This window comes from Heteronotia binoei, chromosome 10, assembly GCF_032191835.1.
Source record: "Heteronotia binoei isolate CCM8104 ecotype False Entrance Well chromosome 10, APGP_CSIRO_Hbin_v1, whole genome shotgun sequence".
NCBI lineage: Eukaryota > Metazoa > Chordata > Lepidosauria > Squamata > Gekkonidae > Heteronotia > Heteronotia binoei.
In genome coordinates this window covers 98,522,604-98,537,568 of record NC_083232.1, presented here as the reverse complement: position 1 = coordinate 98,537,568, position 14,965 = coordinate 98,522,604, and the positions used below count along the sequence as shown (strand labels likewise).

The window sequence follows — 14,965 nt, the reverse complement described above, 5'->3', positions numbered from 1 at the left end:
GGAGCAGGGCTTTTTTTGCTGCAGGAACTCCTTTGCACAGGGGTGGCCAAACCTGTTGAGTGTAAGAGCCACCTAGAATAAACATCAGATGTTTGAGAGCGGAAAGACATGAACATCGAAGGAAGGAAGGAAGGAAGGAAGGAAGGAAGGAAGGAAGGAAGGAAGGAAGGAAGGAAGGAAGGAAGGAAGGAAGGAAGGAAGGAAGGAAGGAAGGAAGGAAGGAAGGAAGGAAGGAAGGAAGGAAGGAAGGAAGGAAGGAAGGAAGGAAAATAGATGGAGGGGAGAAGTAGAAAGAAAGGAACTTTAACTTTAAATGCATTCTCCAAACTGCTGGCTGGCTTGGGTTGGAGAAGTGACTTAAAGAGACCAACACCTTCTCCAAGCCAGCCAACAAGGGCAGTAGGGCTTCAAGAGCCACACAATATGTGTGAAAGAGCCACATGTGGCTCCCAAACTGCAGTTGGGCCACCCGCCTTTGCATATTAGGCCACACACCCCTGATGCAGCCAGTCCTCCTGGAGCTTCCAGTAGGCCCTGCACTAACAGCCCTGTAAGCTCTTGGGAGGATTGGCTACATCAAGGGTGTATGGCCTAAGATGCAAAGGAGTTCCTGATATGAAAAAAAAAGCCCAGGGGCGGTAGGGTTGCAGATGCAGGCTGGGAAACTCCTGGAGATTCAGGGATGAAGCGTGGGGAGGGCAGGGGCTCAGTGGGGGACAGTGTCACAGAGTCCACCCTCCAAGACAGCCATTTTCTGCAGAGGAACTGATCTCTGTAGTCTGAGCTTTAATTCCCAGGCCCCACCTGGAAGCTGGCTGGCCTCCCTAGTTCCAACATAGGAATTTTTTTTTATCTTGTCACGGAGATGGGCCCAAACTTCACACCCCCATAATCACATGTATGTACTGGCCAAGTTGGACTCCTGCCCATATTTCACATTTATTCCAGTGAAAATGCCATTTTCATGTAGTTGAAAAAAGGTTAATTCAAAAAATGTTACTGTGTGAACTGGCAACGTGCACTGAACGTGGATTGAAAATGCATTATTTAGTGTGTGTGTGTGTGATAGCAGCCTCAGTTATGAGCCAATTGTTGCAAACACTTTATAGAAACATTGCAGCCATGAAAGAATTTTTACCATTTTGAACTTTCCTGTCTTTAGGACATACCTGCTCTTAAAATTTCAAGCCAGTTTAGTTAGCCAGGGAAACTAATTTATTTTTTTGTTTAACAGAAGTGGTACAAATGCACGGGGGATCTCAGCCTAGTTTTCTACAGTCGAAAACAGACAAAAGGAGCATAAACCACAGAACTCCAGGGCAAATGAAAATATCCATATTTATTATTATTTGTACTTAGCACATACAAAGATTAAAACAAATGTCATAATAGCATCTGTAAAATACTTTAAATAAAAAATTAAACTTTCACATATTTGCTCTTAGACTTACTCCTATTTATAAATTTAGATTAATTAAAATCATATTAAAAACACTAGCACTTCTGATATACAAAGATATTCATTCTGATCAACTTCAACAGATCACAGCTTTAAGGTCAGGGGAAAAAAGTGTTAGCTAAAGCTGGCATGGTCATTTCCATATCTGAGTTTTAAAAAACTTAGGAAATTGTGATTGTTTAAGGAACCTGAGCATGCAGAATATATATCTGTCTTTTGATTTATTCATACTCCACTTCAAAATGTATTTGTCTAAACTATCCTTTATCAACCCCTCTTGGGAGCTGTTCAGACTTTTGTATGGTGAGAGAGGGTGGGGGTTGGGGGCTGATCTTGGGTGTGCCCCCTCTGCCCCCCCTCCCTAAGTGGGGCTGGAAGGTCAGGGAGGGAGTCGAGGAGCCCAAGACTCAGCCCCACACTTACAGCCATGGAGATCCGAAGAGAGAAACGGTGCTTGAACATTGTCTACTGTGAAAAGCTCCACTTGCCTGTGATGTTTTTTCCTTTCTGTCACTTCCCCTCCCCTCCCGCCGCAGTCTACTGAAAGACAGTCCCACCAATTATTAAGGCACTGTTTAACATCACAGAGATGCCACATTATAGCAGCCAAGTATAGTATCATTGATGAAGATCACTAAAATCCAAATGGACGGACTATGTAAAATCAACTCTAGAGGTTTCTTGACATTTGTTAGCTATGGCACGAGAACCAGCATGTCTAAAACAGATAAAACAGAGGGTTGTTTGAACTTCTGATTCGTCTCCTGGATCCCTTTATCACTGGCCATTAAGTCACGCTTGATAACTACAATTTTCCCAATTCTTGTGTCACTCAAAGCGCAGAAAAGAGAGACTAGACATTAAAAGGGATTAGCTGTGAGTGCTACATCAACACATACGTGGCAAGGAATCAAGATGAGATTGCCATACAAAAACTTGGAGTGGGGAATAAGTGAACTACAAGAGGCTAGATTTCCAGGCAGTGGAATGCCTTCACCCTTTCCCAAGTTCTAGGAACAATCACTCACAAGAGAATCTGGGGAGCGCTGTATGGATCACAACCCCACTTCTACAACTCATCTGCAACACACACAGACAACATTTCATGGAATGTAATGAAGACAGAAGATGGAACACGAAATCCCGATGTCTTTTCAAAGGGTTGTCATGAGCTTATCCTGGTACAACAGACTCTGGAGCCCACCCAAGTTCTTCTCGTTCTGTTCCTGGATATACCGAAAATGGCTGTCCTCGCCCGTGGGCTTCCAATACAGTTTCTCATCATGATAGGGTGGCCTGAACCATGTGCACAGTGAAGGTAAATGAGAAGCCAAAAGCAAAATCACAGTTAGGATCAACAAAAAAAGAATGAATTTGTCACTTGGGGGTACAACATGCAGACAAAATGAGGTGACAATGAGGAACAAAAATTACGAATGGAGGGCGGGAGGGAGGGAGCCAAGCTGAAGCCGTGAGCTGAGCCCAGCGACAGGCCTTGTTGCAAAGAATGAGAAATGGCCTTCTTGGTCGTGGCACCAAATCTTTGGAACTCCCTCCCCAGGGAGATTTGTCTGTTGCCCTCTGTTGGTGTCTTTCATCAGCCAAGACTGCCCTTGCACGAGTCTCATCCCTTGCAACAGGCCTTGCGGAGAACTTCCTGAAGGACCGTGCTGCAGGATTTATCCTCTGCCACTAAAACTCCCAAACGCTCATGCCCTGGAAACCCGGGTGGTCTTTAAGGTGCTCCTGGACCGCAGACCACCAGGGCTGCCCTACTGAAACTACTATCCTCTACCCAGAAATAATCTCAGTATATAAGAGAAACACACACAAGTTCACTTTAAAGGGCAACACAAGCATTCCTTTTTTCCTGTGGGTAGCATGCCTCTGCCCCCTCCCCCCCCCCCCCCCCCCCCCCCCCCCGAGACCTAGCTCTCAAAATCTTTTAAAAATCCCTGGGCCAAGAGAGGCTAGACTGAAGACAATCAGGGAGCAAGCCTTTTCAGCAATGGCCCCTCGATGGTGGAATCAACTTCCAGAGACGGTGCGAGCCCTGCGGGACCTGAATCAGTTCCGCAGGGCTTGCAAAACCATTCTCTTTCAGCTTGCTTTTAAGACAGAACCCGGCTAAACTGACCTGTAGCCACCTAGCCATCTTATGTATGATTGTGAACTATAGCACCTTAACCTAATTTTAATCCATAACAACTGTTTTATTTATTTTAATTAACCTATGTAATTGAATTGTATTTAAATTTGTTTTGTCTAGATTGTATTTTTAAATCATGGTATTCCATGTCTGTGAGCCGCCCTGAGCCCGCCTCTGGCGGGGGAGGGCGGGATATAAAAATAAATTTACTTACTTACTTACTATGCTGAAAACGGCATGCACAAGTGAAGCATCCTGAGCAAAAAAGCTTTTTGCAACAAACCAGCCATGAAATTTACACCTACAATGAACTCCGGTCATCTTCGGAGACCCTCTAGCCACCTGAGGCTGAGAAACGGCCTTCTCAGTCGTGGCACCAAATCTTTGGAACTCCCTCCTGCGGGAAGTCTGTCCCCCTCTACTGGTGTCTTTCATCCACAGATGAAGATTTTGTTTTCATCTGGCATACTCCCTCCTTCCAATGTTATGTGTTTTTAATTTAATTATAATTACTTTTGGATTTTTTTGTGTGTGTGAAAAACAGCATGGAAAACACTGTAATGTTTTTTAGGTTCACCGCCTTGAGGACCGTAATCGGCGGAAAGATAGCATGAAAGTGTTTCCAATCACTAATTAAAGGCAGATTATAGCTTACTAACAGGTGTGCTCTAAGCAGGAGATGGCCACAACACACATATACAACATGTGACAGGCACAATGTACAGCTTTTAGGTAGAGAAAAGAGCCAGAGTCCAGGAACACAATTTGCGGCTGCAGGCCAGGAGCTTTTGTGAGTCACGGCTCACTTCTTCAGGTACCAGAAGATCTTAAAAAGAGAGCAGTTACTCACAAATTTGGCTAGTCTTTAAAGTGCAGGGGTGGCCAAATCGTGGCTTGGGAGCCACATATGGCTCTTTCTCCTCAGTCAGCCTCTGAGCATGAAGTGGGGGGAAAGGAGGAAATAGGCAGACTTGCACGCTCTTCCCCACCATAGACGTCACCCAGATATTCTTTGAGCAGGGGAAAAGAGCACAAGAGCCGAGGGAGCCACCGAAAGGAGGGGTGGAATTAAATAGGGTGGCACAGGGTTCCCTCCTAGTTTCATAGCTCTTGAAGGAGCTGTATTTACTAATCTTGGTGTCAAGGCAAAAAGAGATGTGTAATGATGCAAATGGTGGTCAGTGATTATATGGCAGCTGTGTGTTTCCTTTTCCCACTGGTGCAAAAACATAATTCCCTAACCTTTCCCTAGGCTGGTGTTATGGGGACTGCTATTACCAGCATTTGTTTTTGTTTTTTTAAAAAAGTCTCCTTCTAGCATGGTTGTGTTGTAAAGTGCATACATGTCTGTTTTATCTTTATTTGCAAAGAAAGAAAGATAAAGACAAGTGTGTAATATTTTTTCATGTCTTGTGGCTCCTCAAATATCTGACATTTATTCTATGTGGCTCTTACGTTAAAGCAAGTTTGGCCAGCTCTGAATCATCCAGCAAACTGGAAGTCAAAGTGAACAGTCCTCGCTGTGCTACACACCAGCAAGACAGGGCCACACAGTTCAGTGGCACAAACAATCAGCATTATTAGATCACCCATCAAACCGGATGTCAAGCTGAGCAGTCCTCATTGTGCTACATGCCAGCATGATAGGGCCACATGATTCAGTGATGCAAACAATGGGCATTATTAGATCCCCCACTGCATCATCCATCCATTTGAAGCTGAGCAGCCATTGCGGTGCTACAAGCCAGCATGAGAAGCCTCACAGTTCAGTGATGCAAACAATAGGCATGATTAGATTATACCCACTGCATCGTCCAGCAAACTGGACGTCAGGCTGAGCAGCCCTCACGGAGCTAGAACCAGCATGAAAAGGCCACACCTTTCAATGATGCAAATAATGGGCATTCTTAGATCACTCACTGGACTCTTGCCCTCCTCTATTGCCATGGACTGACTAACTTGGCTACCCATCTTGAGCTTTAGGTATATGCTTTAATACCTTCAGTTACACTTAAAAGAAATGTATTGTGCTGAAGTTCTTTCAAGAAGTTTCGGATGCATTAAAATGCAACGAAGATTTCTTAGTCAATGGTAATCATCTCAAATATCAAGTGATGCAAGTGAAATTGGGTCCTGTAGGCAACACAGCGCTACCACTGCAAGGTCTCCCCTATGCTATGCAGTAAATGCGCTCATGTTAAAGGGTCAGTGTCATGCACTGTCTCACTCCTGGTACCTGCAGATGTGAAACGTAAGGTGAAAAAATGCACCATCCCACACAGAAGCAACATTATAGGAAGAAGTTGATAAGGGGTCTTGTGGGGACATGCCTATGCACGCATAGTCGTTTTGGCAGCAATCCCTTGCCACCTGCAAAATAGAGTTCACCTGCAGACCATTCACTGGTTTTGTTATTAGCGTCTTGCCATGGAATAGCTCTGGCATATAACCTCCACTGCCCTGATCTGCGTGGCCTGGGCGAGCCAGATCTTGGGAGCTAAGCTGGATCGGCCCTGGTTAATACTTGGATTGGAGCCAGCCAAGGAAGTCCAGGATTACTACACAGAGGCAGGCAATGGGAAACGACCTCCAAATGCCTTGAAAATCCTATGGGGTCACCATAAATTGGCTGAGACAATCTGGCCAAGGGAGGCCAGACTGAAGACCACCTGGGATCGAGCCTTCTCTATGGCAGCCCCGCTGTTGTGGAATCAACTCCCGGAGGAGGTACGGGCCCTGCGATGCTTAGATCAGTTCCGCAGGGCCTGTAAGACCTACCTCTTCAAACTAGCCTTCACCTAATACCGAGCCAAGAAAGTTTCGCTGGACATGTTTTCGCCACTGAATTCTATTAAGACCTAAGTTATAGCACCACAATGTTAATTTTAATATAGTTGTTAATGGTTTAATGATGATTTTATTATTGAAACGGTAATTTGCTATGTATGGTTTTATTGTATTTTATATTCATATGTTGTGAGCCGCCCTGAGCCTGCCTTGGCGGGGAGGGCGGGATATAAATAAAAAGTATTATTATTATATTATTATGAGACAGGATGGAAACGTAAATTAAAGGCCCTCCAAGTACCACTGAAAGGAATGGAGCCAAGCTTAGAAAAAGTTATTTTGGTTTTACCTCGAACAGGACTAGAACTCATACAAGAGCCCATCTCTAGGCCTCAGCTGCTCTGGGGCAAAATTACCTCAGACATCTCCCTATATGGAAAATGCTTTTGAATGTTCAAAGTACTTCATATAGATGAGCTGAACGGTCCTTACAACAGACTGTAAAAAAGTCAGGATTGTCCATATAAATTTGGGGGGGTGGGGCTGAGACTCAGGATGAAACTAAAAAAGACACCATCCTGATGTTCATCCTGGCGACACACCTCCATTTTGTAGTGCTGCGGAAACAGCACAAGGGCTCAAATTCTAGTCAGGACCACTGCAGCATGAGGGGAAGAGAGGCTCCTTCCTTTCCCCAGCACCATTTTTTTAACCTGAAACAGTGGGGGGGGAGGGGGGGGAACGTGTCAGCAAATATACCACCCCATGCCCTTTTGGGTTAGAGAAATAATGTGGGGAGGGAAGGAGGGAGGGAGGAACCCCTCCACTCCCCGCCATATGCTGAACCAGGAGCTCCTGCTCTGGGCTCCCCACTTACACCTCGCTGCTGTCCTGGGGGAAAGGCATCCTGTTTTCTTAAGATGCGGTCTAAACCCAGGCCTTCTCCCGCCTCCCCCACGATCAGGTTTCCTCCCTCCCACAATTCCAATGAACAGACAATGACTTACCTGACATTCACAGGTGGATGGGGGTGCCAGTGTGACTGGCCCAGGTGCATATTTGGGTGGTACAGGGGCTAGAAACAAAGAGCAAACCTTGGTTACTGGGCTGGCTGCAGTCTCCACGTTTCCTGAGCTAGCTTCTAGAGAAAAATGAACACACAAACAGCCAGACTTTCACTGCAGAGAACTTTGCAGCTACCTGGTTATGACTGCAGCAGGCTACGACTGTTGTTGCCAACTCTGAACAAAGACGCTTAACTCTGAATTATTAAAAAATCTGAGTCCAGGGGCACATTTAAGACAAACAAGTTTAATTCTGGGTATAGAATCATAGAGTTGGAAGGGACCTCCAGGGTCATCTAGTCTAACCCCCTGCACAATGCAGGAGACTCACAAACACCTCCCCCTACATTCACAGGATCTTCATCGCTGTCAGATGGCCATCTAGCCTCTGTTGAAAAACCTCCAAGGAAGGAGAGCCCACCACCTCCCGAGGAAGCCTGTTCCACTGAGGAATCACTCTAACGGTCAGGAAGTTCTTCCTAATGTTGCGCCAGAAACTCTTTTGATTCAATTTCAACCCATTTGTTCTGGGCCTACCTTCCGGGGCCACAGAAAACAATTCACCGGTGCACACAAAGACATCCAGAATTAAACTTTGTAGGTCTTACTTCAATTTCATAGGGCCTGTAAAATGGAGTTGTTTTGCCCGGCTTTTGGCTGAAGCGAGAGACTTCAATCATTCTGGCCTCTCCTACTCTTGACCCCTTTCCCAGGGCCTGCCCTGAAGTCTTTTGGGGCACCTATTTTCTGCCTTATGTGAAGCATGGGTTTCTGTTCTGATCTTTGCTATGATCTGTTCTGCCATCTATGTTTCCTATTATGTTTTTATTGTTTTATTGTTGATGGGTTTTTATTCTGTAAGCCACCCTGAGCTGTGGGATAAGGCGAGGTATAAATTAAATAAATGAAATGATAAATTCATGGAGGATAAGTGTATCAGCAGCTAGTAGCCTAAAGGGAATCTCCACATTCAAAGGCACTAAACCTCTGAATCCCAGTGCCAGGAGGCTAAAACCTCGTCCTTTGTGCCCTCTTGTTTGACCTCCAGAGGAACTGGTTGGCCAGTGTGGGAGACAGGATGCTGGACTAGATGAACTACTGGTCTTATCCAGCAGGGTTCTATGTTGTAAGGCCGCAGTCATACTTGGCCATATGTGTTTGTAAGGACCCCACAGTGGTGTCCCAAAGGAAGGCAGGCCACTGAATCTTCTTGATTGTGGGGATCACTTGGTTGTAATGTTATCTGACCATCTGCACCCCACATAGTCTGAAAACAGGAGCGTGGGAGGATCAGGCGTCTGGCCACCCAGATTCCGTTACGTCTGCAGACACAAGAGCACAAGATCCTTACACCTGTGTTCAACTTTATTTCTGCTCCCTCAGATAAATCTATTCCTGATAATTGCTGAGTTTGTATTAGTTTCTGTAGACTATGCAGACACGACCTCCTGGTAACTGGGCAGATGTTTCCTGTTTGGGTGACTTCAGTGTGACTGCAGCATGTATAAAAATAAAGGAACCTTGCTGAGAAGAGAGGCGTCTCCTCTGAGCAGGCTTTTTCTCTTGGAACACGCGTCGAGTGATCATTCCTACACTTGATGATGACAACCACAGAGGACTGATTGTCAATCCGACCTGTCCAATGGTTTCTACAAGAGTTCAGTTGGCCCCAGAAGAAATACTCAACAGTGAGCACATACAAGCCTATCTTCCTGCCCACAGTTTTATGTTTTTATGTTTTCAAGTGTGAATCCTTTTAAGTGTGCAGCTGAAAAAAAAAAGAACAATACATGACCCATTTTTTGGCAGATTGTATTCATAACCTTGTGGTGAAGACTCTGATCTTTCAAAGGATCCATCTAGGATCTCCAGTTTTTTTAAAATAGAAACTCTCTGAAGACCAGTTCTTGGACAAGAATTCCTGTTGAAAAGAATCTAACTTGTTCCCTCAGGAACACTGGCAAATGGATGAGAAGCCTACAACAAGCCAACGGGGGGGTGGGGGGGAACCACATTTCAAGAACACAGCGAGCCTGTAGGCCAGAGGTCTATAATTAAGATAATAAAACGACAAATCTGTATGCCTCTTACCTGATAGTTATGGACTTCGGGATTATTTTTAGCACTGAAACAAAAATACAGATTAGGTGTTTTTGCATAGGTTTTGAAGGGTATCACAGAAGCTCATGTTATCCATGAGTGAAACAGGCCATGGAAATACTGATCTTCCACACACATCCCATTAACCCCCACCCCACATACATCTCTCTCACACACACACACACATATATACACACAAATACACACACTAATTCCTGACCAATACTGTAATAATACATCTTACTCCAGTCCAAGCCTAACACTTTTATATCAAATTTCCATCTATCCAGAGGTCTTGAGTGTTACCATTGTTTTTAAAAAATCAGAGATTTGAGGAACGGTCTGTAATATCTGAACATTTGAGCCAGCGGCTCAGGGAAAGCTCATTTCAGTGAACATATCAGAGTATCAGCGGTTTCAAAGACTGCAGCCTGTTCTGATATCACTTTTGTAATTGTGTTGAGATTTTCTGGTCCTTTGCTGCAAAGTCTCCTCTTTCAAAAACAAACGATCTGTTCTGTGCTCTACTGTGATTCCTCAGGTGTCTCAATGGCCACCCCAAAGCACCAGTGTTCCCTCTAAACTAAGTTGGCATGAGCTAGCTCACAGATTTTTAGCCTCCAGCTCACACGTTTTTGTCTTAGCTCAGGAAGGACAACCCCAGAGCACACTAATGTATGCTGTAGGTCACAACTGTAATGCCTGTAACTCACAAAATAGAATTTTTGCTCACAAGACTCTGCAGCTTAGAGGGAACATTGCAAGACACCCAAGATTATTCCATGAAAACGTTTGGCTTGATTCAGATGACAAATAACGGCTTATTCCTGCATGAACAAGCCTGGTAGATCTTGGGAGTTATTTGTTCCCTCCCTCCTGTGCGTGGCAAGATAATCCCCCTCTTTGCAGAAAACTACAGCCATAGTTTGTGCTTGTCTTACAGACCACGATTCCAAACCACAGTTTATCCCCAGGATGAAATCCAAGTTAAATGGAAGCTACTGGACTGGATCCTACCAATTCATTCCAGCAGTGCCTATGTGCTCCTCCTCCACATGGTGCCTTCTGTTGACACAAAATGCTTTTGTGTTCACACAAGACAATCTGGTGTCAGCAGAAGGGGCCCAGGGCCGGAGAAATGTGCGGAAGCTGATGAAGTGAAATGTTAGGATCCAACCCACAGCTTGCAATTTTGATAACGATAACAATCCACAATTTGCAGACATCTCTAATTGTTGCTCACGAGCAGAGGGAGGAATATGCAAGCTTTTGACTTTGCACGTGCATAAATACTGATAATGTACGTGATGCTTGCAAATCAACCCTGTATAGCTTTGCAGTTGGACACTCCCCTTGTAAAGAGTCCCACTGATTGGAGCAAGCTATGCAAAAGTAAAACAAGTAGGTTGGAACCAGAAGCCTCATATTTCTTTATTTTGCAAACAAGAACATGCTGGTTTAAACAGCCCCATCTCTAATTCTGCTCAGGAAGGCACTACAAAAAATCAGTTTGCTTTTATAGACACAAATATATCCCAGTTTAGTACACTAATTCACTCAGCATTGATCAAACACTAACTACTGAGAAGGCAACATTAAAAAGCCAAACAAATTTGGAGTAGGAATAAATATTTTATGAAACATCCACCAAGAGCATATAAGGATTATTGCAACGAAGTTTGAACCCAGTGCATTTTTAAAACCAATGAAGTTTAATTCTGGGTTTAAGCTTTTGGGCACACAAAAGCTTAGTCAGAATTAAACTTTGTTATATTGCTTCACACCAACATGGCTACCCACCTGAATCTAAGAATTATTACAGATCCAGGCGGGTAGTCATGTTGGCCTAAAGCAGTAGATCAAATTTTGAGTCCAGTGGGGCGCCTTTAAGACCAACAAAAGTTTATTCAAGGTATGAGCTTTTGCGTGCATCTGATACATTTAAGGAAGTGTGTGTGCACATGAAAGTTCATACTTTCAATAAACTTTTGTTGGTCTTAAAAGTGCCCCACTGAACTCAAAATCTGTTCCAAGTATTATGTTCATTTACAAACAGAAACTACACAAAGCGGGGTGTTTTATGGGGCAGGCATCTACTGGAAATGTAGACACACATTTTAGCCAGACAGAACTTCATTAAAGGGACTGGCACTGAAAAGTTCTAGATACCTGAAAAACATGGCGCTGCCTCCCCCGCTCCCACTAGCAGGGTTTGGTCTCTCCCCTCTCCCAACATAAATCTACATTTTGCCAGCCTTAAGTATAATGAAGAATTATATAAGAGCCAGCTTTTATTACTGGTGTTGAGCAGAGCCTGCTCTAAAACTGATATCTGCCACTAGTATCCAAGCGAACCCTGGTTACTTCTGACCACAGTTAATTTCGGCATCATTACAGCCCTAGAAGAAAAGGAACGTTGCCGACACAAGGGGGACAATGCGCACCATATCGTGGTTGACTTCAACCATGGATTAGAATTTGGGATTATTATCTTTTTGCCAGCCCTGTCGTATCTAGTTCTACAAGCTATTTCCTTTGCAACCCATAAAAGGCTGATACTCAAGAGCCAAGGGTGATGTATCTGGGCTGAGTTCCTGCAACAGAGGCGTAATACAGAGTTGCTTCCGGCAGGTAACTTTTTATTGGGCCCAAGTCACGGGTGGCAGAGACCAAGCCAATGAATGAAAGTGAAGCAGCGCACACTTACCAAAGTGGAGATAACTTCATAGGGTTGTTGGCTGAAGGGAGAGCAAAGAAAAGCAAGAGTGACCCTCACAATGTTGAAAAGCAGCAAACGTGCTTATTTAAAATATTTTAACGCCACCTTTCCACCTGATCAGCCAGTTTGGTGTAGTGGTTAAGTGTGCGGACTCTTATCTGGGAGAACCGGGTTTGATTCCCCACTCCTCCACTTGCACCTGCTGGAATGGCCTTGGGTCAGCCATAGCTCTTATCTGGGAGAACCGGGTTGGATTCCCCACTCCTCCACTTGCAGCTGCTGGAATGGCCTTGGGTCAGCCATAGCTCTGGCAGAGGTTGTCCTTGAAAGGGCAGCTGCTGTGAGAGCCCTCTCCAGCCCCACCCACCTCACAGGGTGTCTGTTGTGGGGGAGGAAGGGAAAGGAGATTGTGAGCCGCTCTGAGACTCTTCAGAGTGGAGGGCGGGATATAAATCCAATATCATCTTCTTCTTCTTGATCAGGCAGCGGACATAATAAGCATTAAAACATTAAAGCAGGGATGGCCAACGGTAGCTCTCCAGATGCCTTTTGCCTACAACTCCCATCAGCCCCAGCCAGCATGGCCAGTGGCTGGGGCTGATGGGAGTTGTAGGCAAAAAAAATCTGGACAGCTACCGCTGGCCACCCCTGCATTAAAGCAACTAAAAATACAGCTAAAATTATAGAATAATGAATTTAAAAACACAAAGAAACAAACAAAAAAAATTAGGAGGGCCAGTAATTGTTATTGATGAAACAAGAACATTTTCCCTTGCTGGCAGAAGGACAGTGATAGAGGGAAATCGAAAAACCTCCCTGGGGAGGGAATTCCAAAGTTTTGGTGCCTCAACTGGTTAAGCGCTTTCTTGGGTTGCTGCCCGTCTAGCTTCAAATGGGAAGGGCAACCAAGGCAAGGCTTCTGAAGATGACCAGAGCAAATGGGTAGGTTCACATGGGAGAAGGCAGCCCTTTTGGTATGTTGGTCCCAAGACAGAGAGGGCTTTCAAGGTAAATACCAGCACCTTGAATTGAGTTGGGAAACAACATGGAAGCCAGGATGGATGGACCAAGACTGGACCTATGTGGTTCCTATGACCCACTCCAGTCCAGTTGCGTCAATATCAATGGAATGTCTGCTCCTGACCATTGGTGGACTGCTCAAAGTGTCAAATGCTTTGCGGGAGGAAAAGCACAGCACTTCTGCTCTCCATTTTCACCTACAATGACGCAATGGCCTTCTCTGCTCATTACCACACTGACAAGGAGGCCGTGTCCCCACCTGCTTTGTTCTCAGACCAGTTCTGCAGCAGGAGAAGGGATCTGAGGAAACCGAACAAGGGAATGCTGCTCAAAAGGCTAATGCAGCCATGGCTAAGGTGCTCCATTGCTGACAGACGGATGCACCGTGAGGGCATTGTTGAGGCTTCTTGTTTTGTAAGCCTCTGATAAAACCATCTGGCATTTTGTAAGAACCTCATACACTTTTTTCACAGGGTTAAAAATGTCAAATTCTGAAGAAAACAGGGAAAGCTTTGCCTGTGTTACAGCCAACTGGGGCACAGCAGTGCTGCAATCCAAAGTGGATTGTGAGTGTTTCTAGTGCTCTTAAGAGTTGTCTCAAGCACTGATGTTTCTCCAGACTCAAGACACACTTCTTTGATGTCTCTACGACCTTCCCAAATGAGCAAACAATACCGGGATGGCCAACGGTAGCTCTCCAGATGTTTTTGGCCTACAACTCCCATCAGCCCCAGCCAGCATGGCCAATGGCTGGGGCTGATGGGAGTTGTAGGCCAAAAAAACATCTGGAGAGCTACTGTTGGCCACCCCTGCAATATACAGAAAAATTCTGCTTTGTTCAAAGGTATATCAGGTGCTTCTTAGAAGACAGACTTGGGAATGAAAACGAAAGATAATAAAGAAAACGAACACAACCATCGTTTTACCCATCCCTAAGCATACATCCCTTCAGCAGTGAAAGCTGTAATGAAATGGAGTGGTTTATATTATGTGAAATCAGGAGTGGAATTCTAGCAGGAGCTCCTTTGTATATTAGGCCACACCCCCTGATGTAGCCAATCCTCCAAGAGCTTACAAGGCTCTTTTTTGTAAGCTCCTGGAGGATTGGCTACATCAAGGGGGTGTGGCCTAATATGCAAAGGAGCTCCTGCTAGAATTCCACCCGTGTGTGAAATGGAGAAAGCAGCTACAAGTTCAACCAAATATTCAGACTAAGGAAAAATGGCCTATGAAGACACTGTCTATGAATGATAACCTTTGAAGGTGGAGTGCCTTCTAGAGGGATACCGCTTGCTAGGCCGCCTCTCAAACGTGCTGGTTCTGCGTAGCCTGGATCCATGCGTTGCCTGGTACTCTGTTCTCCCACTTATTAAAAAAAAAAGGGAGGGGAACATTCACATCACAGGTTAGATTAATGTAAAAAAAACCCCTCCACACACAAGCTAGACACAAAAGCATGAAGACGGCTCCTTTGCTTTCCTTATAAAAAAGCAAAATGGCATGTAAGAAATGTATCTATGCAACTGTGAGATATAACTAGTGTAGGCAGCCATTCACAGCAACCAGAATAATGTAATTATCAAGGGGAATAGATAAACATGGAGCAGGGGACCATCAGTGGCTCTTAGCCACAAGGTATAGATGGAACTCTCTGTCTGCAGCAAGTG

At 44.8% G+C, this 14,965-nt stretch overlaps 1 protein-coding gene across 1 annotated transcript in view; it reads right to left on the bottom strand.

Moving 5' to 3' along the window:
- Positions 1-1,313: 1,313 nt before the first annotated feature.
- Positions 1,314-14,965, bottom strand: part of EPB41L4B (erythrocyte membrane protein band 4.1 like 4B) — a 122,208-nt gene continuing 108,556 nt past the window's right edge. Inside the window, exons 12-16 of the mRNA XM_060247827.1 lie at positions 14,554-14,663; positions 12,267-12,297; positions 9,551-9,584; positions 7,403-7,470; positions 1,314-2,755 (exon numbers count right to left, since the gene is read on the bottom strand). Coding sequence (XP_060103810.1) covers positions 2,614-2,755; positions 7,403-7,470; positions 9,551-9,584; positions 12,267-12,297; positions 14,554-14,663 — 385 coding nt within the window. The 3' untranslated portion in view covers positions 1,314-2,613. The remainder of the gene's footprint in view (positions 2,756-7,402; positions 7,471-9,550; positions 9,585-12,266; positions 12,298-14,553; positions 14,664-14,965) is intronic.